The sequence below is a fragment of the Odontesthes bonariensis genome, chromosome 21, assembly GCF_027942865.1.
Source record: "Odontesthes bonariensis isolate fOdoBon6 chromosome 21, fOdoBon6.hap1, whole genome shotgun sequence".
Classification (NCBI taxonomy): domain Eukaryota; kingdom Metazoa; phylum Chordata; class Actinopteri; order Atheriniformes; family Atherinopsidae; genus Odontesthes; species Odontesthes bonariensis.
In genome coordinates, this window is record NC_134526.1 from 20,399,989 (window position 1) to 20,416,103 (window position 16,115).

Sequence of the window (16,115 nt, forward strand, 5' to 3'; positions counted from 1 at the left end):
TGCTACAGCAATATTTCAAGACGTGGTGACCCTGCACACAGGCTGACAGGTTAAAATAACATATCAGAAAGCCTTTCTGATCGCTACCCTTGCCATCAGCTCCTTTCAGTTGATGGCACGCTGGGGACGGGGCTGTAGATAAGGTTCATTCTAGGTTAAAAATGTATATTTGAATTAAAGCTGGTTGGGTTAAGGGGGATTTTTGGGTTTGGGTAAACATCTAAGATGTTGGCTTGTTAGGGGTAGGGTTGTGGAAAAATTGGATATTCTCAGGTAAAAAAATCTTTGACACAACACAGGCAAGAAGTAAACAATCTTGCCCGGCTGCACATGTCACAGACAGATGCTACTGGCAGTGGAACTGATCAATATAGACCATACCATGCAGCATCTAAATGAACTGAAGTGACATTTACAGCTACGTTTACATGTTTTTTAATGTGCCGGAGCTGACCGGTTAATTAGCTGACTGCTAACCAATGGCAGAGATGTGCTTTTCCTCACTGAACATTTGTTTTGTGGCTCTGTCATCAAGCTTGCGGGCAAAACAATACATGTGCAGGCATCAGGTAAAATTGGAATAATTTTCAAGCTAACGTGACTTCATGTTCAGAGTTTGGGGCTCTTGAGTTTTATGACTGAACGGTGACGTTAATGTGCAGACGTAGGAAGTGAAACACCGCAAGCTGATAGCACACCAAGAACAGCCGAGCATTAAAGAAAGCAGATAAACAGAAACAGCCCGGGCAGAGATGTTCTGTAAAGCCTATCTCTTCCACACAAATCACCGCCTTTGTGTTTCCTCAACAGCACTCGGCATTTGAGCGATGGAGGCAAAGCCTGCAGGGTCGGACTAATGGACAGTAACCATTACTGTCAAACACACCATTACAGCAAACAAAGCCGACTCCCCCAGTGGGGAAGGAGCTGGCATTTGGGGAAAATGCTATTAACAGAACAAACTTAGATTTATTCAACTGAAAGCACACAAAAACACAGGCGAGATACTTTCAGCACATTTACAGTAAAACAAATTCAATTCTTCCCTTCCTTACATATTAAACCTCTTTTCAGCCATACAGAGATTTCAATGGAGCTCTCTATGTAGCAATAACAAGTTGTTAAGGAACTGAACTCCTCACACATAACTTGTATGCAAACCATGTATGATATTAAAGGAGGTTTGGGCAAAATAACTTCAAATCTTCTTTGTTTTGACAATATGATCAAATTATGGTGCTCACATACCTCATCAACATATGAAACGGCCACAGAACTGCCCTGGTAGGCAATCCAGAGGAAAGTTGGTACCTCAAATATGGCTTCCTCGTGTAGGTGGGCACAGTACAGTATTATGTCATACCATGATTCACATAAATCTTTTTATTCGATTTTAAACTGTTGGTGTCACTTCCATATATTAGCTGTCAAAGTGCACAGCACAAGGAAAGAAAACTTCAGGAAAGGTTTTTCATGGTTAATTACATAAAAAAAGTCACAGCTTCTTGTGAATGTTTGAATACATACTCAAGGAAAGATCTAATGTCACAGCCTTTTCATCAGACATGCAAAGCTCTTTTCTGACACTTGGCGGAAATGTTCCGGTAAATGTCAGCGGTGAAAGTGCATTAAAGCCAATAAATGCCTGCGAGAGGTTCTTTTCTGTCATTATCGGTTAATGCTTTTAACTCAGCGTAGTGTGATTCACACCAGGCGGCCAAAGATAAGAGAAGAAAATATTAGTCCAACAAAATGTCACAGCTGTTCTGGTAACTTAGAAGAGTCTAGCTTATAGGCATGAAAGAACTGTCTGGCTTTATCATGAGTGTTTGATCCAAACATTTTTTTTTTCCTTTAATGACCCACCAGACAAATTTACATAAAATTACAAGACCTCCAGGAAAAATGGGACCCAAAATCTTTTTAGACTTTACAGAGACTCATCATCTGCTGCAACCACAACACTTTGCAAAGATACAACCACAACACAGATTTACTACACTTTCATCTCCAAGTGAGTGCAGAAACACATCTGCTTGTGAAAATTCGTATTCACCCTTTTCTGCTCCCTCCAGTGGCTGCGAAGCTTGTCATCTAGTCGTCGAGCGGCAGAGGCCCACTGTGCTGCCAGCCTGCGTATGCGTCTCTTCATGAAGCTCAGAGACTCCTTCCCGGTGCCCACCTGCTCCAACAGAGTTCCAATCTCTGACTGGAAAACAGCCTGGATGACAGGAGAGATACAATTGCTGGATGGAATCACACAGTAACATCAGAAGACTGATATTTAAGTTCAGTTTAAGAGACACCTGGTGTAAAAAAACAAATTGTACGTGAGAATATATGTAAAAACAGGTTGATATTTATCATGAAAATCAGCTGGAACACCCCCTGATGTTGGATTTTAGACTCTGAGAGTCAGAGGAACCTCACCAGTCCTCAAAATTCAACATGGTTGCCGAGTGGAAAAAAAGATGGCGATAGCTGCAGTGATGAACAGTTTATTTGCGCTTCTGTAAATTTGTTTTTTACATCTTACGCATTATGTTGTTATTTACATTATGCGCAAACTACAACATAATGTTATCCACTAATACTGCTAATAATATATTAGCGGGCCAGTGTGCATAGCTATGCACTAGCCAACTTGAAACTCAAATGTGGTAAACTCAGACGTGACATAATTCCCAGCTCTGATTTCTGACTTCTGGGTCAAAAGGAATGCAGCATCAATAATTCTGAACCACGACTGATCAGTCTGTTCTGTTGTTCCATGTAATATGCACGCACGTCTTTCACAATATAAGCCCTGCTTACAAAAGGGTTTCTATCACATCAAATTCTCAGTAGGGATAATAATTTAATGAAGGAAGAGTTGAGTGTGTAGTGAAAGCCTAGCGACTCATTTTCACATGTATATTTTGAACTAAGTATTTCGTTTAGTTAGTATTTCGTTTTTATGTAGTATGCTCATTGTATTACAACGAACAAGACATATAACGCAAAGGAAGAAGGTTAGGAGGTTGTCCTGCCTGCTCACAACTCCATTTTGTGAACAATGTTATAAAAAGACAAATGAACTATCGAGTTAAATACATCTGTAGGTTTCTCTTGAATGTGTTCTAAACACAGTACCGCATAATGCCGTCTCTCACAGAAAGGAGGAAGATTTTCACACATCTGTCTGAGATTACAGGGCTTTCCATAGGAATGAATGCACAGCTGACGGCGGATTGACTTGCATGTGAACACACATTTGTGGAAACTTTGTGAAAATGTTTATTGTGCAGTTCCAGATTTCTTTTTGAGGCATCGGAATAAAGGATGATAGAAATAGATATGACAAATCAGACTAATAACAGTGGGAATTAGAGATAACGGCCTGTCCCTAATCGAGGCCTGTGGTACTCAGCAGTTGAAGTAAATGCCTTAGCTTTTATTCGGGGAAAAATGGTGGATTTAACATTTTGCCCGAAGCAGAAGAAGAGGGATACTAAAAGACTCAAAGAAAACAGACATTATGAGTGTGTTCTCTGCAAGTGAACTATTTTTATTGGATGTGGTTAAAACAGTATAAAGCAAAGGCAGCCTGTCAGGTGGAGTTATCTGCTAGTACCTCAGGGCAGGGCCTCTCTGACTGGTTGCCTGGGGGAATCCTGGATTCATCTCATAAATTGTCTGTTCACATTTTCTTCTCTTGCTAAGTGTAATCACTGCATCAGCGTAATATCTGTGTGTGACTATTAACCGATGGAGACTGCACAGAGAAAACCCTATATCTTATAATGAAAACTGTCCATATCTGTCAAGGTCATATATACTAACAGACAAGATCAACATATATATACTGTAGCTGTGCTGTACTCCAGCAGTGCAGATGTATTATTGCTCCAAAGAGAAACTGGTGTGCGCAACTGCAAGATACAGAGTACCCAAGGGAAGCCTTGATATCATATCTTAAAGATCTCATTGTTAGAAGTTTTTCCCAACAGATACTTCGTTCTCAAATTGCAGGTTTACTTGTGATTCACAGAGTTTGTAAAAGTAGAATAGTAGGCAGAGCCTTCCGTTATCAGGCCCCTCTGTTGTGGAACCAGATGCCAGAATATGCCCGGGAAGCAGATGCCCTCTCTAACTTTAAGATTAGGTTTAAAACTTTCCTTTTTGATAAAGCTTATAGTGAGGGATGGCTCAGGTGACCCTGAAATAACTGGCTGAAAGACCCTGAAAGTTAAGCTGCTATAGGCCTAGACCGCTGGGGGGGCCTCTTATGTCACACCTTTCCTCACTTTGCTCTCTTTTTTCCACCGTTTAATTTCTCGCAAGATATTTTGTACATTTGGCATTATGGTTGTCATTAACTTGTGTTTTCCTGTCCCAACAGGTATCCTTTGAATGGTGTTACAGTGTTTGTTGTCCCCTCTTTTCTGTCTTCCAAAAACCCCAGCTGGTCGAGGCAGATGGCCACCCTTCCTGAGTCGGGTTCTGCTAGAGGGTTCTTCCTATGAAAAGGGAGTTGTTTCTCTCCACAGTCGCCTCAGGCACGCTCAGGACGAGAGATTGGACCGAAGAGAAGTTTCAGTGCGATCTGTTGGTTTCCTTAGTTTGGAAATTGTTTTGGAATTGGCTCTGTATGTACAGTATGAATTGGACTAATTTTGAATTTAATTAATTGGATTTGATTGGATTATGATTACAATAAATTGGACACTAATTGTATTGAATTGGACTGTATTATTGAAGTGCCTTGAGATGACATTTGTTGTGATTTGGCACAATACAAATAAAACTGAATTGAATTGAATTGATATTAGTCCCAGTGAATACAGGCTGGAAATTAGAGCAGAAAACAGAGCTGCTGGGATAATTCACGTCAGGGCCCATCATGCCAGCTGTACATAACTCTGGGGAGAAGCTGGGAAGAGGAGACGGAGGCGAATGTTGAAGTAGACCTTTCAGAGTGACTGTAAGTTGAGGGCATCATGTGTTGATGCTGAAAATAAAAAATCAAATGAGGCAGAAAAGCAAACAGCGTTGGACACTCTGGGTGAGAGAAAATGTACCACTGGTAGACGTTTCTGGATGAAGCTTATCAACAAAGACGGTCAGTTCCCTTGATTTTCAGGCCAATATCATAATAAATATTATATCTATATTATATATTAAAATAAATGTCATATATATATATAATAAATATGACATATGACAAATTAGAATAAATGTCATATTTATTATATATATAATAAATATGACATTTATTTTAATTTTATGTTATTATTTAAAATTCAATCCCCACTTAGGTGATGAACCTTTTCACATTTATACCATAGTCTCCCTTACATTCTATAGAGTAAACCACTCTTAAGTACTCATATTAGAGACATCTGATGGTTTGTTTCACCTGTCAACAAATATTTTAACATAGAGTGCCACCTTTTCCTCCATTGTGCATGCAAAAAAATTTTTAAAAACTGCTAATATCCTCTAGTTCAGCAGCTCAGCGTGATCTCTTGTACAGAGGGTATAACTGTGTTTTCAGTGCTTGTGCTTTCCATGGATTGAACTAATGTCTCTGCATTAGTGGGCAAATGGCTGCATTCCAAATGACACTGTGGCTCGGCACTCTGTTGCTATTTTTCCCCTCCAGCTAGCTGTGTCATTGAGAAAGTAAAACCAATGATGTGATCGGGTTGTGTTACCTGTTTCTTGGGGAGAGGCTTCAGGGTGGGTGTAGCAGTTTGGTTCCTCCAGGCCAGAGGGGGGCAGAACCACTCAACCTCACTCAAGTAGATGAGAAAGGAGCAATCAGAGCCGTCAACGCCATAAAAGGCGTAGCAAGGGTCCGAGGTCCAACGCGCACGCATCCACTAAAAAGCAAAGATCCAATCTGTTGTTTTAAAGATGTGAATACTGAGGGCATTATTACAATATTAGCAAACTACAACATCTGGGCCTCACTTCATCCTCAATTTGATGCAACCTCAATTACTTTCATTGGTTTAATGTCTCCTATAATAAAGGATCAGTCGTCTAAGAACTGGCGGTATGAACAATGTTAACTGAGCATTTCCATCCCTCCCCTCTAAACAGGAACATGTAAGCATCCTGATTTAGTTTCAGAGTAACACAATTTGACCCATACCTCTGTACAAACCGCATAAACTAAAACTGTGTCCAGCTTACAATAGTATGTGTGAGACTAAGTTATGCAGTTATGGCAGTCTACTTTATCCACAAACACGATAGCAAGAACAAACATTTTCTCCACATCTCACCGCTTCTGTATACATGTGTGATAGTAACTGAACACCTTTTAGCTGCAAGTTAGAGCCCCTTATACAGATTTATTCACCACTATTTCCAGACGTGTTAATGGAGAGCATACTTTGGACATACTGCGATTTTGTAAGCTGTATTCCAAACAACAAATTGTACAGTGCGCGTTCGGTTTTCTCCCTTTCATCTCAATATAATGCTTTTCCTTGCTGCTATCCATTACAATTTTTTTCCAGATACTTCAGTTTTCCAAGGAGAATCTTTAAACGTTCTCTTATCTTGTGAAATTTATGTTGCAGTTGTGCAATGGTAAGTCACCAAGAGAGGGCTCGAGGACGATTGCTATCTGTGCAAAACTGTTTACATAGAAGTAAGACATAAAAACTTACATCCATCTTGCTGTTGCAGTCTGGATAACGCGGGTCCTTGGGAATCTCACACTGCCCAAAGGCTCCATCCCTAACTGGAAAGAAAAAAAAAGATTAATTATAGGATGTTTATCGAAGCTTGCAAAGGACTACGCTCATCAGACACCCGCATGAATCAGCAATAGAGAATGAAAACTGCATTGTTGGCATTTTTCGCAGAGTACATGGACACCAAAGTCAAATGCAGAGATACAAAGCCAAAGACATTCAAACAACTGAAAGCATTGTATAAAGACACTGAGCCGTGTCCAAAATATCAAAATCTTTGGTACAGCAAAAGAAGCAGATGTTTTGTAAGACAGAATATCTTCATATTGTCATCAACAAATTCTGTAATCTATCTTTTATACCGAATTTAATTTAGTTAAACATCAAACTAAATTTATGCTGAATACTAAAGTTTTTTTTTTTTGGACATTTGGACCTTTCTCCTATTCTTCTGATAGCAGAAATTGTTCAAGGTCAACCAGGCTGGAAAGGGATTGTCACGACACAGCCATTTCAGGTCTGTCCAGATAGAGATTATGATCTACTGGGCTCCAGTCCCGGCTGGCTGGTTACTCTTGCAATTATTCCAACTCAGCTAAAGCACTATAATACCTTGTATGGCATATATATCAATCACATCTTTGTGGTCTGGAACTGGAACAAAATGCAGCCAATAGTCTTTTATTAGGAACAAAATCGTGTGATCATGATATATCAGTGTCAGTCTCTTTCCACTGGCTCCCTGTATGTTACAGGATTGACTTTAAAGTAACACTTAAGAATTTGGCAATGTTTCCGCACCTTGGCTCCCCCTGCTGTTGTATGATATAACACGACTGTCACAAAAAACAACTCTGTGTGAGCCCTGCACATGTACAGCCATACAAGGCAAGGCAAGTTTATTTGTAAATCACAATTCAACAACAAGGCGATTCCAAGTGCTTTACAGATACATTAAAACAGTAGAAATAAAAAGCATGATTTAAATTTTAAACTAAAAAGAAAGAAATAAGACAATAGATAAAATCAGATAAAATCAGCCTATGTAGTGGCTGCTCCTAATCATTGGAACAACTCAACTTAACTGAACTGTTCAGACATTAGAAACCTTTGAGATGCCATAAAAGACCCACTGGCATTCAATTTAAGTAGACCTTAACACCTACAAGTTTTTTTCTGTGGTGTTTTAATTGAAACTCTACTATGTTCTTTTTCAATGTTATTTTGCTGTTGGTTTGTTCAGATTGTACTGTGCAGCACTCTGGTTCAACTCGCACTCTATTAAATGGGTTTTGTAAATCATTTTGATCTTGACAAAGGGTCTGAATAATTTCCATTTCAAACTTAATTTCTTTAATTTTCAACAAATTAACAAAACCCTCCAAAAGCCAGTTATTGCATCAACATTTTGAAGGATTGAGTTTTTAAAGGTGAGGGGAGAAGAATGTTTGGATCCCCTTTAGGAACAAATCTGAAAGACAAGATCTGGAAAACTTTATATGCTGCAGTTATAAATGGCATCGCTGACATATGGCCCTTACAGTAATATAGTATGGTCCTCAAGCTGGGCTTTTGTCTTTATCCCTACGGTATATCCATATCTTCAGCCTTTGGGGTATGAGGCCAGATAACAAGGTTGTGTAAACGCTTGGTCTCCCCTGCTGAATGACCAAGTCTGTTCCTGCCCACTCACTGGATTTACTATACAAGGTCTGCATTAGTGTGAATCATAAAAATAATAATCTTCCTCCTATCTCTCGCCTCCCCTTTCCTTGACTTCCCATCTTTCCTGTCTCTTTATGTTAATCAACTGACTCCCTCCTTCCTCCCCTCCTTTCTTTTCCCTCTCTTCCTCTTGAAGCCCGGCAGTAGTATGCCTAATTAAAGGAGCATTTGCAGCTCCTCCACCAGCATCCTGCCAGACGTCAAAGGGCACAATCACACACAAATAATTACCAACCATCCACCTGAGCAGCATGATAACGGCAGACCTCTCCCCATGAGAAGTTCTACTGCCTGTCAGTGTCACAACTCAGTCAGTTTCATATCTGCCTTGTTTCAATGATTTCAGATATCATGACAACAAAAAAAGTAGATATATATGTACATATATACATATATATATGACATATTCTAATGAGACAGTGTGCTAAATTGTGCTCAGTCAAGTGAATACAGGAGATCGAGAGGGAGAATTTAATTGTGAATTGAATCACACATATTTTTTTCTGTGGCCAAAAAAGGAACTGAGACTGAAAGCTATTAGAGAAAGCTGTCGGGACCCAGATCCCATTAACAAAGCAGTAATTCATCATTGTGATTTAAAAGTCCTGCTGTAGAGTGTTTACTGTGTGATATGGCGACAGCAGGGAGGTCTGTGATGTGTTGCACCAGAGCTCCTCCACCCCGACACAAATAACTGCTTGAATAGGTGATGTTGAACGAATAATGTCTATCATGTTCTATGTGATCAATCAGCAAGTGCACATTTAACGTAGATTGTGCATCCAAGTGTTCAACAGCATTCAGGTTGAACAGTCTGGCTTACAGTGCGTGAGCAGAGAGATTGGATGTGTTGGGGATGAAGAGGAAGATTCGTCAGACAGGTTACAGTTGCATTTGGTATTCACCACGTGTGTGAGAGGGCTGTGGGTAGGTTTTCCATGAGCAGCTGTGTGTGTGTGTCTTAAAACATACCTCGACTGCTGGTCATGCTGCGCTGCAGGATCTGCTCCACCCTCACTGCCATGTCGGACATGTTCTGGGCTATGGCCTGGATCCGCTCCACTAGTCCTACAGGCTGAATCCTGATCATTCACATCCCACAGAAAAACACACAGCCGTGTAAATATTACTCAACTACTCTTATCACTGCAGTCAAGCAAGCAATATTCCTCCAGCAGTTTTTCTGGTTTCCCACCCCCGCAAGTTGAGTACTAAGCATTGGAGCTGACTGGTGAATTCTTCAGATAGTAAAAGAATCAGCATATTTAATTTAGTCCATTGGGGAACATATTAACAGAAGACAATTAGGTTTCTGACAAATATAATTTATTGGACTTGAGCTCTGTGCCATACAAGCTGTTGACAAAATAACCATAAACCAATATTTATAATGGAAATGTAAAAGTGGGGAATGAAACAGGAGAACAAAGAGAAAACAGGAGTCGAAATGTAAATTGCTCTGAAATTTTATCCCTCCAAATTATTCTGACAGTCTGTGAGATGTCAATAAGATCCAATGTGAGAGCATTTAATCTGAACATTTGTTCAGATTGGAGACCTACTCAGAGCCTAAAATGTTCCAAATATATTGCGATAATTGTTGACATCCCTGAATTTGAAGCATATTTAATAATCATTTAGAATGATTTAGAACTGAATTACATTAAAAAGGTAAATGGAAATTTTACAAATCTGTAAAATCAGAATATTCCAATAAAAGTTACTAAACATCAACCAAAAAATGTTTTCATACATGTAAATAGATATGTATAAGTATCAAACAACAACACGATGTGAACCAAGATGCAGCATCACTGAATCCAACCTCTTAAAAACTTCATAGAATAGTTACAGTCTGTCTGTATTTTGTGGACAGAGGAGGTACAGATCTTTGGAAATGGAGCCCATCCCTTTGTTTGTTGGTGACGATAGGAAACCAGTGAGGACACTTAACCTTCAATAAAATATGCTGGTGATTCCAGCATGCTGTGGGGTTTCTTTGCTACCTCTGGTGATGCAGGACCAGAATGTAATTAGGTAACAGAACGTTTACCAAGGCATTTTGAAGTGAAACGTGTTGGGGAAACTAAATTTGAGTTGAAGGTCTTGGAGTTTTTAGCGAAAAAATGTTAGGTGAAACAAGTCCTGACCTAAAATGATTTGAAAACCAATGAAGAAACCTCAGTAGACAGCATCGAGAAGCTTCTACTGTAGATGGCTACAGGAAACATTTCAAGGCTTCTGTTGCTGCTTCTGCAACCAAATGTTTGAAGGGTACAAATAATTATGTCCAAAGTCTGTTTTGTGTTTGTATTTTTCGCTATTTTGTTGCTGGTTTTCAATAACTGGAGATTTTCGTAAAAAAAAAAAAAAAAAAAAGGCAGCATTTTTGCTATTTTTATCTATATAAATAGATCATGTGAGGAAAATTCAGAGGTGACGAAAATGATGTTTATTTCCAGTTAGGCTTTTGTATGTGCAGTTATCACCGGGAACATAAATGAAGTCATGGCACAATGGAAGCTCTGCAAGGTGCAAACACACTTTGAGGAAAGCATCTTCGCAAATTTAATCCTTCTGTGGAACAGCAGACCTTCAAATGAAAGAAAGAATTTTTTTTTCCAATTATTCTGCAAAGTGACAAGAATGTTTTGGAGCTACATGCATGAATTGTTAAATGATTTATGCAATGAATTATATATAGTTATCGAGTAAAACTTTCTTTGCAGCAGCTTTAAAAAAAAAAAAAAAAGTTCCTATTAGTGTTTGAAGCAAAGGCAAAGGTCTCAGACAGATACACCCTCTATGTGTCAAGCTGTGCAACATTTTGTGAAACTATTAATTCATTTTTGTTCATTCAAGCAGTTACTAACTTATTAATTGGTCCAGCTCTGGGCACAACAACAGCTGCTTTTGATCTGTCCGTTATTTTTGCCTAGAGACTTTCCTCACATGATTCAGTTCAAACTGCATTGGCTGACCAGCGACACAAAACTATTAGCTATTCAGTAAGAAAAAGAAATCAATCAATTTTTGCATTTCAAGAGCTCAAGCCATCAATTTTGTTTTTTTTACATTTTTCCCTCATTACATATTGATTTAAATAGTTAATCTTCTTATTTAATTGAGTGATAGTTTCAGCAGCAGAACGTTGTAGAGTAACTCAGAGGAATTAACAGAATTAAATCCTTTTCTCTATCAACTCTTTTACCTGATGTTTGTATTTTCACTTGTACTTGTTTCAGTAACTAAATTTCATTTTGTAGGGAGTACATGCAGGAAAACTTCTCCATGTTTTGTTACTTCTTGTTTTCCAGCCACTGCTGAATCCCATGGAACAGGTGAAAGGCAATCCACACAGATGGATCCTGGGTTTCTTTAGCTCAACCTATTTTCAAGCACACTTCATAACATTTGACATACAGTAAGTAAAGTCAATTTTGGCCTTAAACTTTTGCACATCAGCACATACCTTTAATGATGTCTGCTGCCTGTGTTATGATAAACTAATATCCAGTGATGGAACAACTGTACTGCAGTGTCTCATTGCCATTTTACATGAAAACAAACACTTAAATGAATTATTTTAACGAGCACTCTTGTATCGTTCTGGAATTTATATTGCTCATTAACCATCGCTGAATATGTAAACCCAGTAAATTCACAAAAAAACTAATGGAGCTGTGGCTCACAGCCGGATGCAGATCAAGCAGTAAAAGTCTGATTTCATTCAGGCAGCATTTATCATTGCATGTGGGAGTGTGTGTGTGTGTGTGCCAGGGAAAAGCAATCTAACCGTGCTTATATGCATATCTTAACATAATCCTAAAGCCTAATTTCATTCTACTTCCTTTCATACAGAGGCCAAGAGGGCAGTGGTAGCACAGCGTCTTTTCCTCGACTTTAGATTGCAACAGGACAGCACAAATTAATTGTCATTTTCAAAATAGCACAGTACCCACACACGGAAGCTTTCACACAAAATCATCCCATATTCTGCCCTACAGGGAGAGGGGAATCTATCAGCTGCTGCAGAGCAAGATGAGAACTTAATTACTTTTTAAACAATATACCAGGTGGGTAAATTGTTCCTGCCCAGAGATCTTAGTCTAATCTCATGGGTCAACCCTGGCCCAGTATCTGGCCACTCTGAGCCACACAGAGTGAGATATTTTCTCTGCCAAGTAAAACTATTTGGCCTTTGTCACTGTAACATTTCCAGTTTAATCCCTGAGAGGCCAATTAAATGATTGTCAGATCTACAGGCCCTTCTGCAGAGAAAATTAAATTGTAGGTGTAATAATCAAGCTGTGGACAGAAATGTTAATATGTGGATTTATTACCAGTGCGCAATGAATGTTTTTTCTCTCAGGCCTCTGAAAGGCAGAACATTAGGTCGGGTGAGGTGATGTCATTTCTTGTTATTTTGCGGTGAGCAGCCATAACTTTGATACCATTATCTCTTTGTGCGTCAGGATATCTTCATGTCACTGCGTGTTAAGCTTTCAAAAATGTTTTTTAAAGAGACATTTCCTGTCTGTGAAGTAGACTGACATGCTGTCCAGGAGGGAATCTCACAGCAAAGGGAGCCATACTCTCCATAAAGCCAAAGCAGGTGAGAGCATGAGAGAAGGTCTGTTGCCAAGGAAACCACAGAGCACACAACTCCAAGCTGGCGGCTTCAACTTTTTTCTTTTTTTTCTTTTTCTTTCTCAATGGCAGTGTCTTTCATTTCTCCAGCTGCCCGAGAAGAGGACTGCGGTTCTTTCAGTTATTTCAGCCCCTGGCCAAAGCAGCGCAAAGTGCTTTTACAGCACGGATCGTCTCTGGTGGGATGCAACAAGGCCTCATACTTGGCCTTGGAGTTTTCTTCACACAGATCTGCGCACAGGTATATTATACCATAGCAATTTCACTTATGTTGATCTTCCTTTTTTTTGCAAGAAAGAGGGGGAAAACTCTATCAAAAAATGTGTGCATGCTGTGTGCTATAATCAAAAAGTTAATTCAACTAAATATCAGCTCGTGGACACTTTTTTCACCAGATTTATTTGATTCCCCCCCCCCCTTTTAATTCCTCTTAATGGTTCATTTTATCACCATATTATGTGAAAAGTGCAATTTTACAAATGTGTGAATTGTTTTGACATGATTTGTCTGATCACAAAAACCTATTTTTAGGCATATATATATTTATCTTTTATATTCCCTGTAAGCTGCCCTGTGCAGCTTACAATCTCTTGTTATTAACACATCAGCATGTCAGCAAGCATTGCACCGTACCTGTCCAAGGCCAAGCTGAGCTCATCCAGCCTGTGGGTGTCTGTGGTGTTGTTCAGTTTAGACAGGGCGTCCATCCTCTTCATAATCACCTCCAGCATGTCACTGATTTTTCTTAGCACGCCACGAGACTCTTGGCCACTCACTGAAAGAAACAGACACAAACACAGTTGTAGGACACAACTCAAAACACTGATGCTAATCAACAAGATGGTAAAAAGAGGAGAACAACCACAAAGGCGCATGAAGTGAGGGTAAAGAGTATTTAACCTCATTTGGCTTTATTTGATGTAGATCACCTGGCCTGAGCAATAACAGCCTGCTTTATCTTCCAAATAAAAATTGAAATTTTTTTTTTGTCAGAAAAGATTTACTTTTCTAGAATTTAAATGCACCAAGGTCACACAGACAAGTCATTTTCCATTTACTTGAGGCCCCATTTACTAAACCCAGCTGCAGCTCCCTGGAAGCCAGCTCTGCGACAAAACACTGGAATCTGCAAATTAGCCTCACAATAGTGGATTTACTTTCCTGGCTTTAATGATCAAAGATCATGCTAGGTGTAAACCACAATGACACTGTTAGAGAAAACCTGGTCAGTTAACAAGCTGAACCATTAACACTTGCTGCTAGAATTACCTTTTTGTCTCGATCAGTGGGTCTTAAGTAGTTTTTGATGAAGAAAATTCAAAGAATCAGGATGATGAATGTCACTCTCGGGGCTTCGGAGTGAATTTGTGGCATTGACTTCTCCAAGAAACAAAATGGTAAGAAACAACAAAAGCCTCATATTGTTTTTGGAAAGAGCAAAAATATAGCCTAACCCCTGAGTGCTCCCTCATCAATTGTGTTAGGCTTTAGAAACTGCGGTGTGTGCAGACTCACTTCCCTTGTCAGAGTTCATTTATCACTGGCCACGCAAAAGTCACCTTTCTCAGAAAAACTGTATTCAATCACAAGTACATAAAATGAGGAGGGAAAAAAAAAACTTCCACTCCTCTCATTGTTTGTGAAGTTTGTTCAAGAGAATAAAAGGAAAGACACAGAAAGAGAGATGCTCAGTACCGTGAAACAATAATAAAAAATGTTAAGATGATTTTCTCAAGCAGCGTAAAAAGTTCTATGAGGGAAAAACAGATATTCCCTGAATGCTTGTCCCTTTATTGCCCGTGAAATCTTCTGCTCGGTCGTTTCTGGGAAACCTCAGCCTTTAAATAATTCAGTAGTTATACAACAAATTCTCATTCCATGGCCAAATAGACAAAACAAATCCCCATTCGAAGTCGAGGCTTTATAGAAGCAGTTTAACAACAGGTTTAAATGAAATAATGTTGCAGGGTAATGCTTAACTGTGGAAGGGAGTGTAACATCCAAAAGTCCAAAACCCACTAAATAAACTAGAAAAGATACCCATTTATCAACATGTCCACCAATTGATATATCAGTTGTTGGTTCACACCCTTAAAGCAACACCAGCGAAGTTTCTTTTAACTCTGAAACTATGTACTTCTGACTCGTTCTGGAGTACACCAACCTCTCTTATGCCTGAAACTGCCTTGGAGTGTCCGGAGACTCACGCAAAATAAACTAGACTGACACAGACTTTCACTCTTATAAGCAAAGGTAAAAAAAGATAAAAACTCAAACAACGCTATGGGAGGAAGTGAGGAAGAACAGATAAAGTGTAAAAGCAAGACACAGGACAAGAATATTGGAATTGGATTTTCACTGTCGGAGAGAGCTCGGAGAGGGAACCGGATGGCTGACAGATGTGAGTTATCTTCATTGAAGCTATTAGTAAATAATAACTGATGAGCTCTCTTGTCCGGTTCCTCTTGCTTTGCTTGTCTCTGTCAATGAAGTTGCCAATGTGCAGGTTTAAATCTATGAAAAAACCAGCCATTATCATTCCTCGCTGTGCTCTGTGTAGGCAGTAGATCAGAGCAGACCAAAGCTGCGGTTAATTCATGTAATATAACTAATTAAATATGTTTATATACTCTAGACATTTACCTTAGTGCGTTGTAACAGGACTAATGGGAAATAAACATTATTGAAACACAAGTTATAACCTTTTTGTAATCGTCTCTGCCTCACAGGAGAAATCTCAGTTAGCCACCTCAATTCTGTTTCAGACCAACATGGAAATAAGTTCTTCTAATCAGTCAGTTTTCGCAAATTTCATACAAAAATCTTGGCTGTTTGCAGCCTTTCAAACTGTTCTCTGCAATCTTGCAAAACATAGCACTGTAATATATACAATGTGGATTACATTGCAGACTCATTGATCACACACACATTCAGATCCTTCAAAAATTTGAATCAGAAAAAAACACTTTTTTTGTTTCTTTGTTTTGTCTTTTTGAGAGCACGACATCTTAGGTGGCTTCTGGAGGTTTTTTTTTTTTGTCAGCCTCAAAA

At 39.1% G+C, this 16,115-nt stretch overlaps 1 protein-coding gene across 1 annotated transcript in view; it reads right to left on the reverse strand.

Annotated features, from left to right (window-relative positions):
- mgat5b (alpha-1,6-mannosylglycoprotein 6-beta-N-acetylglucosaminyltransferase B) overlaps positions 1–16,115 on the reverse strand; it is a 62,927-nt gene that overhangs the window by 33,288 nt on the left and 13,524 nt on the right. Inside the window, exons 3-7 of the mRNA XM_075453969.1 lie at positions 13,698–13,839; positions 9,387–9,496; positions 6,663–6,736; positions 5,697–5,864; positions 2,057–2,221 (exon numbers count right to left, since the gene is read on the reverse strand). Of these exons, the coding sequence (XP_075310084.1) occupies positions 2,057–2,221; positions 5,697–5,864; positions 6,663–6,736; positions 9,387–9,496; positions 13,698–13,839 (659 nt within the window). The remainder of the gene's footprint in view (positions 1–2,056; positions 2,222–5,696; positions 5,865–6,662; positions 6,737–9,386; positions 9,497–13,697; positions 13,840–16,115) is intronic.